General features: G+C 44.2%; 1 protein-coding gene across 1 annotated transcript in view; it reads left to right on the plus strand.

The window, feature by feature from the left end:
• Window positions 1-3733: 3733 nt before the first annotated feature.
• lman1 (lectin, mannose-binding, 1) overlaps window positions 3734-16882 on the plus strand; it is a 32948-nt gene continuing 19799 nt past the window's right edge. Inside the window, exons 1-2 of the mRNA XM_056290738.1 lie at window positions 3734-3981; window positions 5651-5805. Coding sequence (XP_056146713.1) covers window positions 3762-3981; window positions 5651-5805 — 375 coding nt within the window. The 5' untranslated portion in view covers window positions 3734-3761. The remainder of the gene's footprint in view (window positions 3982-5650; window positions 5806-16882) is intronic.

Here is a 16882-nt window from a genome sequence, read left to right on the forward strand (position 1 = left end):
TGTCATACGTGCCTCTAAATGCCACCTCCAAGCAACATATGGCCAGCAGTTTCTTTGCAAGGTGAAAGAGAGCCACCCAGAATGGTACATATCCTTGCTAGAGGTAAATGGCACTGAACCATATGGCCCCGAAGGCCGTGTGGGCCCCATACACTATGCCGGCTGCAAAGTGTTTGTCCCCCCTGGTAAAGAGATGGATGTGAAGTGCAAGGTGGGGAGAGGACCGAGAAGAAGGGCATATACTGCTCTGATTGAGAGGCACTCCTCTTCTCAGCTTCCTGAGGGCCTTATTGTGGGTGGAGTTCTTGCTAATGTGAGAAAAGGTTGTGTTCCTGTCAGAGTAATGAACTTGTCTAAATGAGCAGTGCTGATCAAACCGAATGCTCACCTGGCAGATGCATTCCTTGTCAAAAATGTGTTGCAGTGGGAGGATGACAGTCAGAAGACAAGCAGTGAGGGACAAGGTGGTGGTGGTAATGAAAATGTAGGGAGTGCAGACTCTGAAGCATGTCAAAGCCATGACCAGCTAATAAGCCGTATGCCTGGGAAAGGTTCATCAGCCTGTTGTGTGGATCTGAGTGGAGCCGCTGTTGAAGGGGAGGAGCAGAGGGCCCTCCTCAGACAACTGGTGGAGAGGAATGCCGATATCTTCTCCCAGGACTCAATGGATTTTGGCCACGCAAATACTGTGCAACATGAAATCCCCCTGGTAGATGCAAAACCATTTCGCCTCCCATATCGCAAAATACCACCCTCTCAGTGCCAGGATGTCAGAAAATACCACCCTCTCAGTGCCAGGATGTCAGAAAGCTCCTCAAAGACATGGAGGGGGCTGGAGTGATTCGCCCCAGCAAGAGCCCATATGCCTCACCAATTGTGGTTGTCACAAAGAAGGATGGGTCTTTGAGAATATGTGTCGACTACAGGAAACTCAATAACACAAACTCAATAACACAACGCAGAGACTGTTCAAGGGTTGTTCGGGCCGACAGACAGAAGAATAGGGTTACATATATATAGCGTTTTTTTTCCCGAAACCGTCAATGGTGTTGTAAGTGCTCAACGTCATGAAACAGGCCTGTACTGCAATGCATTAAAACTTTTTTTCCTGTATCCGTATATGTATATATATATATATATATATATATATATATACATATACATACATGTGTGTGTACATGTGTGTGTGTGTGTACATGTGTGTGTGTGTGTGTGTGTGTGCGCGCGTGTGTGTATATATATGTATGTATGTATGTATGTATGTATGTATGTATGTATGTATGTATGTATGTATGTATGTATGTATGTATGTATGTATCAGTAGCGGACCGTGCATTTCAGACCTAGGCCTTTGGTGAGACGTCACCTCCTCATAATTACCCAAAGACAGCCATCATATCGCCATGCTACAATGTTTTAGTCGCAAAAGTGGTAATCATCACAATCATCACCGTCATCGTTATTTGACACTTTTCACTTTCACAACAACGACATCGTGTGGCGACATCGTGTAACGTACAGCCTTACTTGAAGTAATCCCGCTGTGCATAGAAATATGCTATCAAGAAACTCAATAAACACATCTCAGCCGGGCCGCTGGGCATAAAAACAATCAAACATTAAGCAAATCAAATAACTGTACAAAAAAAAATCTGACTCACCAGTGTTGTCTATTTGAAGACAAAATCCATTCTCCTTTCTTTCTGGATGAAACCGTCGATCACACGGTCATAGACCACTTTGGCTTTTAAATAAGACAAGCCAGGTTTTAGAAGCCTGTGTAGTTCCATGACCCCTTCTCTGACGAGAAAAGCAAGCACGCCCAGCAGTAAAGTTTTCCGTTTTGCTCGGATCCAGTGAGCCACGGGTACCTTTCGTAGGTGCTTGGCTGGTTGGGTCAGAGCCGCTAACTGTGGGGTTGATCTGCCCATCTCCACAATACTTTGCTTCCCCCCAAACGATTGTCTTGAAATTGGTTTGACTAATAAATATGCTACAACATAATTCACGAGTTCTCCTTGAGACATTATTCTCATTCACGGCTAGCTAGCTTAGCTAACTCAATCAAAAACACAAACGCTAGCTAACGTTAGCCACTAACTACCGTGACCTAGGCGCTGCTGCTGATTGGCTGAACAAACGGCCATGTAGGCTGTATGCTGCGAAGGCCCTATGACGCTGTGCAAGTATGAAAGAATACGCCCATCCGCTACACATCAAAATCTGATTGGTTGAGTAATCTATCAATCCAGTCTGCGCTGGCAGAAGGAGTCTTCTCACATAGTTACAACAGAGGAAAAAAGCTGATTGGACGATTTTTTTGGCTGAGAGACTGCAAGCAAAGCCTCCCGAATTCGTATGTATAGTCGAAATCAAAATGTAATGCGATATTAACAGATTGATTGATTAGAAGATTGTATTATATTTAAGAAAGTGTTTTCCTTTTTCTGTGGAGTCTTATGCTACGTTCAGACCAAAGGCGGCGAGAGAGTTGGCGCCGCTTTGTTCGCCAGAGTTTGGCCGCCAGCTCCGCCAGGTGTGTTCAAACAGAACGCGAATTCGCTGTGTTGACGTCACAACAAGCAGCTAGTTACACCAACGCTGCTAGCAAGTTTGCTAGACCGCCCACAACAAATACCACACACGAGCAGTTTGTGTTTACTTGTGATCATCATGGATGAGCGACAGAGATCAGTTGCGGTGGCTCTGCTTTATATCAACTTGCGCCGCCGAAACCGGCGTCAGCGTTCGGTTTGGGTTCATAGCATAAACCGGAGACGTGCCCAGCTTGGCGAATTTCACCGGAATTCTGGGTAGGGGGCGTGTATTCTTTCCCAACATGAAGGCGGGTTCTAACCCTACTTGAAGGTGATTGGCTATCGCCTGGCGAAATCTTCGCCCGAGTTGGACATTTTTGAACTCCCACGAAGGCGCGTTCGTCGCTCGATTCGCCCAATTCGCGCCGCCCGTAATTTCGCCGCGAATTATTCCACCCATTCGCCTCCTCCCATTGAAAAATTTGCGCCGCCTTTGGTCTGAACGTAGCATTAGGCCTTCACCGAAGGCCTAGAAGGCCCCGGCGGTTCGCGCAGATCTATCTATCTATCTATCTATCTATCTATCTATCTATCTATCTATCTATCTATCTATCTATCTATCTATAGATATAGATATAGATATTATGGAACACCATTAATACAAGTCCTAATGATTACTAAAATTACATTTATTTGCCTGCACATTGTTTTTAATGACAATAAATTGAATTGAATTGAATTTATGTGGGAAGTATTGCAGTCCTTTGTAATAAATAATTTAGCAGTTAACCCAGTAACCTCCGTGTCATTCTGCGAGAATATGCACTCCTCGACTCACTGACGACCAGCTGCCAAAGTTATATTGCACTTAAACCAATTGTATGTAAACCAATTGGAGAAGCTGGCTGCGCTACTCTTGGGAATCTGAGTCTCCAAATGTGAGACCCTCAGCCTACCTCCTGTCGCCTAGTGTGAATAGGATCAGGGCGGCAAAGTCTGTTCAGCCGTCCTACAGCTGGGCAAACACTCTGTAAATCTAACCCAACTCTAACCCCGATTTGGCCGTCGCCGAATTATTTAAAACGTCTGTGGCCCTTTAAAAAAAAAGAAGAGTCTGACGCTATGGAGGAGGGGGGGGGGCAAGATTGGTCCAATGAGAAAACGCCCTGTTGGCCGTACGCTGTTGCAGTGGACTCAGCGCTACGTCAGCAGTGATACCGAAACATGGCGGTGCCCATTAGAAAGCGCCCGGCTACCACCGCCGGCATGACGATATCAACTTTATTAACAACGCTGCTGTTTCGTCTGTGTGTCGCTGAGATCCTCGGGGGCGCCTCGTTAGTAGGAGAACTGCCCCACCGCCGGTTTGAATACAAATACAGCTTTAAAGGACCGCACCTGTCCCAGTCCGACGGCAGCGTTCCCTTTTGGGTACATACTGGAAGTAAGTTTGTGTAACTTTCATTACAGAAAACTGTTGTAATGTTTGGAAAACTAGTCTTTTTTTTTCAAACTGTTAGTTCTGACTTTTTCCCGGTATTACGATTTAGGGCGTTTATAAGCACAGCCATGCGCTGTCCGGCCGTGTTTTGGCCACTATTTGTGCCAACTACCCCACTTAACTGGGAGATGCTCCTGAGCTATGAGCTCTCAAAATGCACTGAAATGAGCAGTCTTGCCTACTTACTACAAGACTTCCAGTGGCGTGCAGTCAGATTAAAGGCTTCAGCATAGCAGGCCTATAATTATAATAATAATAATAATAAATTAAACTTATATAGCGCTTTTCCAATACCCAACGTCGCTATACTGCTGTGACAACCTCTGCAGACACATGGTGGTGGAGTATTGATCTTCCCTCTATCTTGAAAGTCTTTGAAAATCTTGCAAAACAGAGTTATACAATTACTGATGTCATTACTGCATTAAACAGTAATGACATCAGTATCAATCAGAACGTCTGTAACCTGGCACAGTGTGGCTGCGTCAAGACCTCTGGGACCACAATCTAGGAGAATTCCCTTTAAAACAAAATCTGAAGAAAACATGTAACACTAATGTGTGTAATAGTAAAAGAACCCAGCAACAATGTACCCAATGTGGTTGTATTGCATAGCGGCCAGTAAAATGTTTGTTACAGGAGTTTACAAAACAGTTTCTATGCAATGCAAAAAGATTTAAAAGTTATTTTGCCTTTATTGAAATTGATAAAATAATCATAATTACTGGTAATCATCTAGCATAGTTTTCAGTTTAAAGTTCACCCAGCACTGCATAATTGGTCTTGAATGGTTGCAGGATAAGATTGCAAATCATTCCCCTCAATTGGACTTTCTTATCAATGATGCTTTCTTTTTTTGTTAATGTAGTTTTTTGTAGCTATTAGAATGTCTCATGTGGTCAAATTAAATTGATATTAAGCCAACAGCCACACGTCCATTTGATTTAAACATACGTTTGATACGATTTAAACACATAATGGATTAAGGTTATATTAGGAACTGCACGGCCATATCAACAAATAAACACATTTGACATATTGCTAGGTTACCCTGCAAGAGTGTTACGCTAAAAGAGGAAAACCATTCATCCTAATATTCATTATTACTGACTGAGACTTTAATAGAGAATGTTTGCTTTGGAGTAGAAGTTGCACATGATGTTTCCAAATCGTTCCTGATATCATTTTTTCCCCTCCCTAATTTGGCATGTCCAATTCCCTATTCTTCTGGGTCTCACTATTGCATGACCCCTGCAGTGACTGAGGAAGGCGAAGACTTCCATGTGCATCCTCCAATACACAGCCAGCTGCTTATTTTCACCTGTCAGCTGCAGGTTTTTCCCGGGGAACGTAACACAAGCGGAGGCTTACGCTACTTCCCTCAGATCCAACTGCAGCTGTACAGGCACCCCGCAACTTGTAGAAGTCACTAGTTCCAATGGTCAGACAGAATACTTGTCCCAACTCCCTACTCAGTGCCATTTACACTCCCTGCTATGCTTGGCTGAGCCAGAGGCAACACCAGGATTCTACTCTTCTTTGTATACTTGAACAAACCCCTAAAGTCATGCTTAGAATATCTTCTCCTTTGCTACCTTTCTTTTTACCCCAGATGCCATTCCTAGTGCAGACCAAGTACGCATTACACCATCCCTCAGGAGCCAGAGAGGTTCTGTATGGACAAAAAATGTTGTCACCTTTGAGAACTGGGAGGCTGAGGTGACGTTTCGAGTATCTGGCAGAGGGAGAATGGGAGCAGATGGACTGGTAAGAATCGGAGCCTTTTAGGCGGATTTACAGAACAATTTGATTATCCAAATTTACAGTGGATGAAATGAATGCGCATTGAAAATGGACATACATTAGCAAATGTAACAAATTGTTACTCAAGTGTGAAGGAAAAATCTAACGATGTATAAGCTGTAATACTATCGTCTATATTGTTTACTTTTAAGTTAGAATTAAAGTGGCTATCAGTTATTTTAATTTAGAATACTTTTTTATGATATTTGGTCAACCTCTTTCTGCATCTCAACAGCTAACAAGTTAGTAGATGCACTGAGAAAGAAATCTGGTCCCAGTGGCAGCCCTAGGTACTGTAAACAGAAAATTAGCCCAATCAGTTTGTGCATTCACAAGGCTCTTATGCAGAAGTGAGGAGACATATTCTTTTGAATCAGAATCATTTTTATTGGCCATGTAGGTTTGCAGGGACATGACATTTGAGTCCAGTTTTGTGGCTCTCTCAGTGTATTTAACATAGTATAACAACACTACAGCACAACAATCTTCAGATATATAGTACATGAGTAATGACTTATACAGGCAAAATAAGAGGTGATATAGTGCAATGGTGCAGATAATATATCAGAGATGCTGAAATAAATGTTACCAGGTTACTTACATACATGCCTGAGGTAGATGGACATGACAGAACATACCAGTATGTGTACAGTGCACAGTACAGTATATACAAAATGGTTGGATTTATTTAACAGTGTTAAGTGTTCATTTGAATGGCAGCCCGCAGAAAGAAACTGTTTTTATATCTGGTTGTTTTGAGGTACAGTGCTCTGTAGCACCTATCAGAGGGGAGGAGTTGGAACAGGTTGTGACCAGGGTGTGATGGGTCTGCAGGGGACTGCCCATTTCCTTAGTCTGGAAGTGTCCTGAATGGAGGGCAGGTTGGCACCAATGATTTTCTCTGCAGACCTAACTGTCTGTTGTAGTCTGTCCCTGTCCTGTTCGGTGGCTGATCCAAACACACAGTGATGGATGTGCAGAGGACAGACTGGATTATTGCAGTGTATAACTGAATCAGCAGTTCCTGAGGCAGGTTGAACTTCTTGAGCTGGCAGAGAAAGTACATCCTCTGCCGGGCCTTTTTGATGAATGTGTCCATGTTGGATGCCCACCTTAGGTCCTGGGAGATTGTGGAACCCAGAAATGTGTAGGTTTATAACACAGACACCTTGTGTATGGTGAGGAGGGGAGTCCCTGGGCAGTCGAAGTGTTGGAAGATGTAGTGCAATCCTATGTTGACTGCATCATCCACTGACTTGTTTGCTCAGTAGGCAAACTGCAGGGCGTCGAGCAGGGGGCCTGTGATTTCCTTCAGGGGGGCCAACATCACTCTCTCAAAGGATTTCATGACCACAGACGTTAGGGCAATGGGCCTGTAGTCATTTGCTGTATGTTTTCAAAATACTGCTAGCTCTTGCTAAGTTCCGCACAAGATCACTTACCCCCACTTTTTGAGCAAGAAAATCCATTTTCATTATTGATTTGAAACATATGGAAAACATCAGACTGTGCTACCTTAATTCTGAAGACACCAAGAAATAAGCTTGCTACCTATCTTAAGTAGCTGGTTCAAAGTGCTGTTGAAGATATGGCTTAGTGAGTGAACTTGTGGGTGGGTGACTGCTTTAGTGGATCGGGGAGTATCTTGTTTTTGATGATGGAAAATCTGTCTGATTCAACTTAATGATTGTCCTGCATTTCGACTGTTTGCATCTGGGCAGCCTATGTAGATGTAGACTGTAGCTCATTTTGTGGAAGATTTAGCTTTCATTTCTGTTTTGTAATATAAGTTTGAAATTAGACTAAGTGCTTAATATCTAGAACTCAACGCAAAATAACTAACCAATCAACCCCAACATGTAATCAAGGCAGCAAGGAGCAAGGACTTGTGTGCACAGATGTAGGTTGTGTTTCCATCAGTGTTGGAGCTGAAATCAGGGCTAGGAATTCCCCATAGAAAAACCACAATGACCACAGATTTACTTACACCATACAACAGCATCTGTCTATGTAATGGACATGTGACTTTGTCACCAGCATCTCCTTTACTGATCACAGCACAGATTCAGACATTGTTCTTTTGTTTTGTGATCCAAAAAAAAACAAAACACAAATAAATGCCCTCTTACTGTGATTTCAGTACACGCTGTTGGATCAGTGCAGGACATAATAATAGCGCCATAAGATTTCGACATGATATCAGATATGGCATCACTGGATGTGACATGATTGGTTTTACAATCATTGCATACTGACATCCTTAAGCCCTCCCACCAGCACGACCTAGCCACACTGAGCATTGTTATGAAAAAGTGCCGAAGATCCAGAAATGAACATGGTTTGGAACTGTTCCACACCAATCCATGTGCTAATGTGAATGCCATTGGGATGGCTTCTTTCTGTGTTCAGAACCATTCAGCCTCGCTATGGAAAAGCACCATTTATTTCACAATTGCCTGTCCTTGGTTGCCGCTTTTATCACATGCTTGAAAATATTTGCACAGGGTGAGCTACAGAGATATGCAATATAAGCTAGCAGACTTATTACATTAAATGTATTTGGTAAAATCAGCTGTGCTACACTGTAGCAGTGACTACAGTTGGTTCTTAATAGCACAACATTTAAACACCTGTCTTTTTCTTGTCTAGTGTCAGATCACCTGCACGTTTTTTTTATTGCTTACCTTAAGAAGCTGTGAGCTGATCAGCTATGGCACTGACCCTCATCTACCACAATTTCATAATGAGTAGCACACATTGTAGTTTGTTCTGTTTGTCACAAGTGTCTCTAAACCCTGGTAATCTACTTTAATGATATTTAGCTTGCATCAGCGTTAGTCATATCGGTTCTTTATCTGAGTGTGCAGATACGTTTCATAATTCACTCATTTCACCAGTTTCACTCTTGTTATGTTTCCGCCACAGTCCATGCCATGCAAAATTTGTTCTAAGCAGCCGTCTCCCCTGGGTCCTAGCACCAGCCCTTTCTGTGTAACGATTTTGGTGTCTATGATATATTTTTGCATGTCCATCAGAAAAACATAATTAAACTAGTGGCTTAAAAATTATTGAGGGGGATAACAGTAAATTTTATAGGGGACTAAAGTCCCCTAAAATAGGTCTCGCAATACTACATCTCCACAGCTTAAAAAAGGATTTGTTCCAGTTTCCATGTGACAACATCAAGCACACAAGGATAGACAAATGTAACTGCAATCATTAGATAGCATAAACGTGATGAATCTGGAAAGGGAAATTGTATTGGGCAATGGCAAACAGATTCAAAAGAGTACAAAAGTATAGACTGAAAAGTTCCAAAACAGCCTATAAAGGATGATTAAATGTCTGCCATTAAAACATCCTTCAAAGCAGTCCAGAAGTGGAACTGTATCTGTGAACTGAAGTATGTGAGATAAAGAAACTGTCCAGAATTATATATTAAGATGAACGTAATGCGAAATTCGGGCTCTTCCTTAGTCACAGGATATTTTTTATCTTTTGCATCGTAACTGGTCTATTTTTAACAAACACATGATTTTAAGGAATCATGTGTTGGTTTAGTGTTGGAGCTGAAATCAGAACTAGGAGGTCTCACAGAAAAGCTGCAATGACAATTTGCTCCTGCATTTTGTTGTTGGACCGGATGCCGAACAACGCCAGTGATTCTCACCTCTGAACGATTCAGACATTTTTGTTTTGTGATCGAAAGAGAAAAACACCTACTCATTGCGATTTTTTTTTTCTCCCCAATTTTATCCGGCCAATTACCCCACTCTTCCGAGCCATCCCGGTTGCTGCTCCACCCCCTCTGCCAATCCGGGGTGGGCTGCAGACTACCACATGCCTCCTCCGATACATGTGGAGTCGCTGGCCGCTTGTTTTCATTTGACGGTGAGGAGTTTCGCCAGGAGGATGTAGCGCATGGGAGGATCATGCTATTCTCCCCCAGTTCCCCCTCTCCCCCAAACAGGTGTGCCAACTGACCAGAGGAGGCGCTAGTGCAGCAACCAGAATGCATACCCATATCTGGCCTCCCACCCGCAGACACGGACAATTGTGTCTGTAGAGACGCCTGACCAAGCCGGATGCAACACGGGGATTCGAACCGGCAATCCCCATGTTGGTAGGCAGCGGAATAAACCGCTACGCCACCTGGATGCCCCTCGTTTCGATTTCGGTACATGCTGTATGATCACTGCAGGATGTAAAAATGATGCTATAGGAAATCAACCCTGTACTAGATGTGGCGTCATTTGGTGTGACATGAATGTAAAACCAAACCAGCCCACCATGCTGGAAGTGCTTGGTGGCACAAGCCAGACCCGCAACCCTGAGGTGCACTAGGGCTGTCAAAATTGTCTAAAAATTATGTTCGATTATTTCTCTTAAAAAAAAAAAAACATAGGTTTGAGCCAATACAAATATATTTTTGCACATTATGTCCATAAGACATAATTAGGCTGGCACGGTGGCGCAGTGGTTAGCGCAGTGATCTCACAGCAAGAAGGTTCTGGGTTTAAGCCCCGGGGTAGTGCAACCTTGGGGGTCGTCCCGAGTCATCATCTGTTCTCCGGTTTTCTCTTACAGTCCAAAGATATGCAGGTCAGGTAAATCGGCCGTACTAAATTGTCCCTAGGTGTGTATGTGTGTGTGTGTGTGTGTGTGTGTGTGTGTGTGTGTGTGTGTGTGTGTGTGTGTGTGTGTGTGTGTAGGCCCTGTGATGGCCTGGTTGCCTGTCAAGGGTGTCTCCCTGCCTGCCGCCCAATGACTGATAGGCTCCAGCATCTCCGCAACCCTGACAGCAGGATGAGCAGTTTGGATAATGAGTGAATGAATGTCCATAAGAGGGCAAACCAATACAAGAGACATAACTACTCGTATAGGTATATATTTATTTCAACGTAAACATGTCTTTTGAAAGATCTATATACCTACACATTTCATCCATCCATCCATTATCCAAACCCCGCATATCCTGCTGTCAGGGTCACAGGGATGCTGGAGCCTACACATTACAAAATAAATAATATAATGTCCTATACCGTGAAACTTCATTTAAAGACCATAGACCTCTCTCTCTCTCTCTCGCTCTCCCCTTGTGAATGACCCATATAATTTGTCATAATATTTTTTATTATTATTGATTTGTATGGTGCTCATTATTGATTTGTATTTGGTGCCTAAAGTACAGTCCTGATTGATATTAACAGCGAATTACACTTCCTTTTGTTATGTGACCTTTATTTGAAAAACTCTGGTCTCCCATGATGCTGTGCGCCGCTGCGAGAAAATGGCAGAACAAAACTGAAAGTTGAACACGATGGTCATGTTCGCTATGCACAGAACGAATTCACAACTTATAATTCATTGATCATCATCATTTATTTAGCACCTAACTGGAAGGCGAACAGCTCTTACGGTGGTTCTATGGTGTGTCTACGGTGTGACTAGTAAAATGCTGCAATAAATGGTCTGATACCGCACCATGGACCCATCAGTCGTTATTGGAGTGCATCGTCTGAATAAAGTCCGGCTGGAATGCTACAGTAAGAGCTAACCCCTTCATCAACCCTGCCGCCACGCTGCACCGAGAGGTCTACGACGACGAATCACGGGGCCAAGTTGCTACTACGTCTGGTGTTGCTGACAACGGACACTTCGTCGAGCAACTCGGCGCCATTCTATGGGTCTTTCTAGACAAAGAGACTTTACGGCCATCAGGCAGCTGGCTAAAGGTTTGGTGCGACGGTCAGACAAAGGTATGGAACATTTCATTGATTGATAAGGAACAATTCATCTTCACTGAGAACATTGATAAACATATGGTTTGAGAAGAAAAGGTTTAAGAAGAAAAAGACATCAACAACAATGGACATTTATTGAATTTGATGTTTCTCAATGTGAAGCTGATGGGACTTTATAGAACAAATAAGTTCACACAAAGTAACAAGTGAATCAAGTGACTTTGTTTATTGACTGTTATTATTATTACTATCCATTTACTGATCATCCTTCCTGTTGACTGAAAAAAAAGGGAAAAATGTTTAATGCATGATTTATACAGTCTGAATGGTAACTGAATGTTGTATTCAGTGGAGAGATTGATATTATAACCTTGCAGTCAGTAATATAACAGTCAGCCTACAGTAATAGGCTCTAGTCCTCTAAGCAGTCTGTAGCTATACCAGGTTCTCTGCTCCTCTCTTCGGGTAGTCTATGGGCTATAGTAAAGGCAAACAATTAATTACATCACATTTATCATGGCAGAATTGAATATGACCGAAACAAAGAATCCTGCCCCACAGTCAGAGCTAGAGAATCAGATAAATAGACTACAGCTTAAAATTAGTAAGCTACAAGAGGCTCTCAACGAAACGCTAGAGACTACTGAGATAGAACACTTAGAGAAGGAAATTCAAACTAAGGAAGAAACACTCAGTAGCCTCCAAAGTCAACTTGAAGAACAAAATGGGGATAGCCTCCGACGCTCGACTCGAGTGAAGATCGACTCCTACAATGCTTGAACTGCAACAAGAGGAGGTGAGGAAGAAGGAGAGAAAGCTCCTCTCAGCGTACGAAAAATGGAAGAGTCGAGCTCATGAGTCAAGAGAGTGGCTAAAGAAAGACCTCAAGGAAACTGAGCTGGCATCTCTGCTTGATACTTTGGAGAAGGATAAAGAGGCTGTGTTGAACACCTATAATGACATACGAGGTCACTTCACACCCTCAGCCGAAATGAGAAGCCGTGTTGATGCATGTGAGGCAGCTACAACAGAGATTAAGAAAATCACTTACGAGAGGATTGTAGACATCGATTTAGATTTTGATGCAGAACAAGCACAACGACGTCTCAAGGAGCTACTCAAGGGCGGCTATGCGCGTTCAATCTATGGATCCACTGTCTCAAGAGTGTCAAAGTCAGTCCACAGCCACGAAGGCAGCACTTTAACAGTCAAACGTGTGGACGCAGCAGCAGAGCTTGCAGCAAAGGAAGCGGAGTTCGAAGGGCTGCTTGAAGAAGATAAGCAAAGGGAGAAGATACAACGTTTGGAGGAGCAACAAAGGACACTAGAGGAGCAACGAAGGACGCAAGAGGAGCAACAAAGGTGGCAGCTTGAAGTTGAAAAACGCGCTCTTGAACGTCCACAGGCAGAAAAGGACTTAAGGGCTGCACGGGCCAGACTTCAAGTCTATAACCAGGGAACATCACAGGGCGGCAGTGTCCACTCTAATGATCCTGAAAGAAATCTTCACGGCTACCAGCAACCAAACCCTCAATATAACGGCATCGTCACCTGACGTAAACGTGTCGTCCCTTGCCCGGGCCCTCCAAGATAGTATAGCCCTGAATAGACTTCCAGTGCCAGAGCCATCGGTATTTAATGGCGACCCCATTCAGTTCATTGAGTGGAGAACTTCATTCATGTCACTCATTGACTCAAAGGCCATCTCCTCAGCAGACAAGCTTTACTACTTGAGGAAATATGTAGGCGGCCCAGCTCGTAAGACACTGGAAGGGACCTTCTACAGAAACGACGGCGAGTCTTACAAGGACGCATGGAGCAAACTGAATCACTGATACGGACAGGTCTTCGTCATACAGAGAGCCTTCAGAGACAGGCTCACAAAGTGGCCAAAAATCCCACCAAGGGATGCAGAGGGACTTAGAGACTTTTCCGACTTCTTGAACGCCTGCCAAGACGCAATGTCTCATGTGAAGAGCCTCGAAATATTGAACGACTGTGAAGAGAACATGAAGCTGGTCCACAAACTGCCAGACTGGGCAGCATCTTGACGGAACAGGAAGGCTACGGAAGCCTTGGACAGGAATCAAGAATTCCCCAGCTTCAAGGACTTCACCACCTTCATGGCAAAGGAGGCAGCGATCGCATGCAATCCGATCACCTCACCTTATGCCTTACGCAACTCCGAGTCTAGCACAGCAAAACTGAATAACAGGGACCCTAAGAGGAACAAGGCGAGTGTTCTGAGTACGCAAACTGAAACGGACAGTGACAAGCAAAAGCCAGCCAGCGGAAAGGAAAAAACCCCCTGTGCGTTCTGCCAAGACAGCCAACATGGGCTACATGCATGTCCCAAGTTCATCGCCAAGACTCTGGAGGAGAGAAGAGAATTCGTGAAAGAGAACAAGCTCTGCTATGGCTGCACCAAACCCGGCCATAGCGCGAAGGACTGTCGACATAGACATACCTGCAACACCTGCAAAGGCAAACACCCCACCTGTCTTCACAATGACAACCACGTGAAAAGGGAACTGTCTGCAGCTCGGGAAAACACTCCCCCAAGCAACGCTAATGAATCAGAAGCTGCCGCGACTGCAATGTCACATGCCGTCACGACTGGACAGTCTACCAACACATCGATGATTGTGCCCGTATGGGTGTCGTCCAAGAACAACTCAGGATCAGAAAAACTTGTCTACGCCCTGCTGGATACACAGAGTGACACCACATTCGTTGACCAGGAAGTGAGCAGCGCTCTAAAGGCAGAGTCCTGTCCAGTGAAACTGAAGTTAACGACAATGATAGGACGTGACACCATCGTGAAAAGCCAACGAGTCTCCGGGCTTCGTGTGCGCGGTTACAGATCTTCCCTCCACATCGACCTTCCTCCTGCCTACGCTAAGGACGGTATACCGGTGAACCGCGCCCACATTCCTACAAGTGAAACAGCCAGACAATGGAATCATCTCTCCGCAGTCATAGACGAGATTCCACCACTGCAAGATTGTGATATTGGTCTTTTAATAGGATACAACTGTGCGAGGGCAATGGCACCAAGAGACGTAATAGCAGGAGGAAATGAAGAGCCTTACGCAATCCGAACCGACCTTGGATCGAGCATCATGGGTTGCTCTTCACCTTGCCTTGACACTCCAAGCGTGGCGAGACAGTGTTTCCTGGTAGCTGTGAAGGAGCTCCCGCCAGTCACCCCTGCAGATGCTATTCGCATTCTGGAGTCCGACTTCAAAGATGCCAAGGAGGATGAAAAGACGGTGTCCCAGGAAGATATCTTGTTCCTGGACAAACTCAAAAACGGCATCCAGAAGAACAGTCAAGGTCACTACGAAATGCCCTTACCTTTTAAGGAGAGACGCAACCCACCTGACAACAAACAGCTTGCCATCGTTCGTCTCAGCCATCTGAAGAGGAAGCTGTCAAAGGATGAAAGATACAAAGAACAGTACATCAAGTTCATGGAGGATGTCATAGAAAAGGGTGACGCAGAGGACGTACATGATGATGGGAAGGAAGGAGAAAAATGGTACATACCTCATCATGGTGTCTACCGTGCCAAGAAGCCAGACAAACTGCGCGTGGTATTCGACTGCTCTGCCAAATACAAGGGAACCAGTCTAAACGATCATCTGCTCACCGGACCCGACTTGATGAACAATCTCAATGGTGTTCTCCTTCGCTTCCGACTGCATTCTACTGCGTTGATGTGCAACATAGAAAAGATGTTTCACCAATTCCACGTGAGCGAGACGGATCAGGATTACCCGCGCTTCCTGTGGTGGAAGAAAGGAGATCTCAGCACGCAACCTCAAGAGTACCGAATGAGGGTGCATATCTTCGGTGCTGCCTCATCGCCTGGTTGCGCAAACTACGGCTTGAAGTACCTGGCTACTGAGAACAGAGACCTATACCCCCTAGGTTCACAGTTCATTCTGAGAGACTTTTATGTCGATGACGATGTCGCAAGTATGGACAGTACAGAGAAGGCTATTCAGCTCGCTCGAGAAGCCAGGGAACTTTGTGCCCTGGGTGGCCTTAGACTCCACAAATTTGTGTCCAACGACAGAGCTGTAATAGAAAGCATACCGTCATCTGAACGTGCATCAGAAATCAAAGATCTTAACCTTACCTTGGATGACCTACCTTCAGAAAGAGCGTTGGGGATCCAATGGCACATCGAGTCAGACTGCTTGAAGTTCAACGTGAATCTCAAGGATCAACCTGCAACACGCCGAGGTATACTGTCTACGGTTGCCTCCTTGTATGACCCCCTAGGGTTTGTCGCCCCATTCTTGCTCATCGGAAAGGGAGTACTGCAGGAAATGTGCAGACATGGAACGGGTTGGGATGATCCTCTGACTGATGAACTTCGCCCACGGTGGGAGAGATGGAAAAATGACCTTACCAACATGGAGAAGATCGACATTCCCCGGAGCTATGCACCTGCAAACTTTGGGAGGGTCACCAGACAGGAGTATCTATCCAACATCGCCATCGGGCAGCGCTGGCACACCCCAAAAAGAAACCTACAGGAAGGGGATATAGTGATGATGAAAGAAGATGATCTGCCTAGAAATGAATGGAGGTTGGGTAGAGTTTTAGAGACTGTAGTAGATAGAGATGGACTGGTTAGGAGGGTGAAGATCTGTCTAGGGGATAGAAACCTAGGCAAAAAAGGTGAACAGCTCACCAAGCAGACAGTGCTTGAACGGCCAGTTCAAAAAACTGGTCTTGTTACTAGATAGTGACTAGTTAGTTACTAACTAACACATGCCTTGCATCTCTTGAGATGCGTTTTTTATTTTGTTTTAAAATACTTGACACTCCTTTCCCACGATACTTATGGTTTATGGTCATTTTGAGTTGAGAAATCATTTGTTTTTGCTTATGCTTGATTTTCTATATTCGAAACATTAATGATTTGGTGGGAGTGTAAATGACCCATATAATTTGTCATAATATTTTTTTATTATTATTGATTTGTATGGTGCTCATTATTGATTTGTATTTGGTGCCTAAAGTACAGTCCTGATTGATATTAACAGCGAATTACGCTTCCTTTTGTTATGTGACCTTTATTTGAAAAACTCTGGTCTCCCATGATGCTGTGCGCCGCTGTGAGAAAACGGCAGAACAAAACTGAAAGTTGAACACAATGGTCATGTTCGCTATGCACAGAACGAATTCACAACTTATAGTTCATTGATCATCATCATTTATTTAGCACCTAGCTGGAAGGCGAACAGCTCTTACGGTGGTTCTATGGTGTGTTTACGTTGTGA

This window comes from Lampris incognitus, chromosome 12 (assembly GCF_029633865.1).
Source record: "Lampris incognitus isolate fLamInc1 chromosome 12, fLamInc1.hap2, whole genome shotgun sequence".
In the NCBI taxonomy this organism is placed as follows: domain Eukaryota; kingdom Metazoa; phylum Chordata; class Actinopteri; order Lampriformes; family Lampridae; genus Lampris; species Lampris incognitus.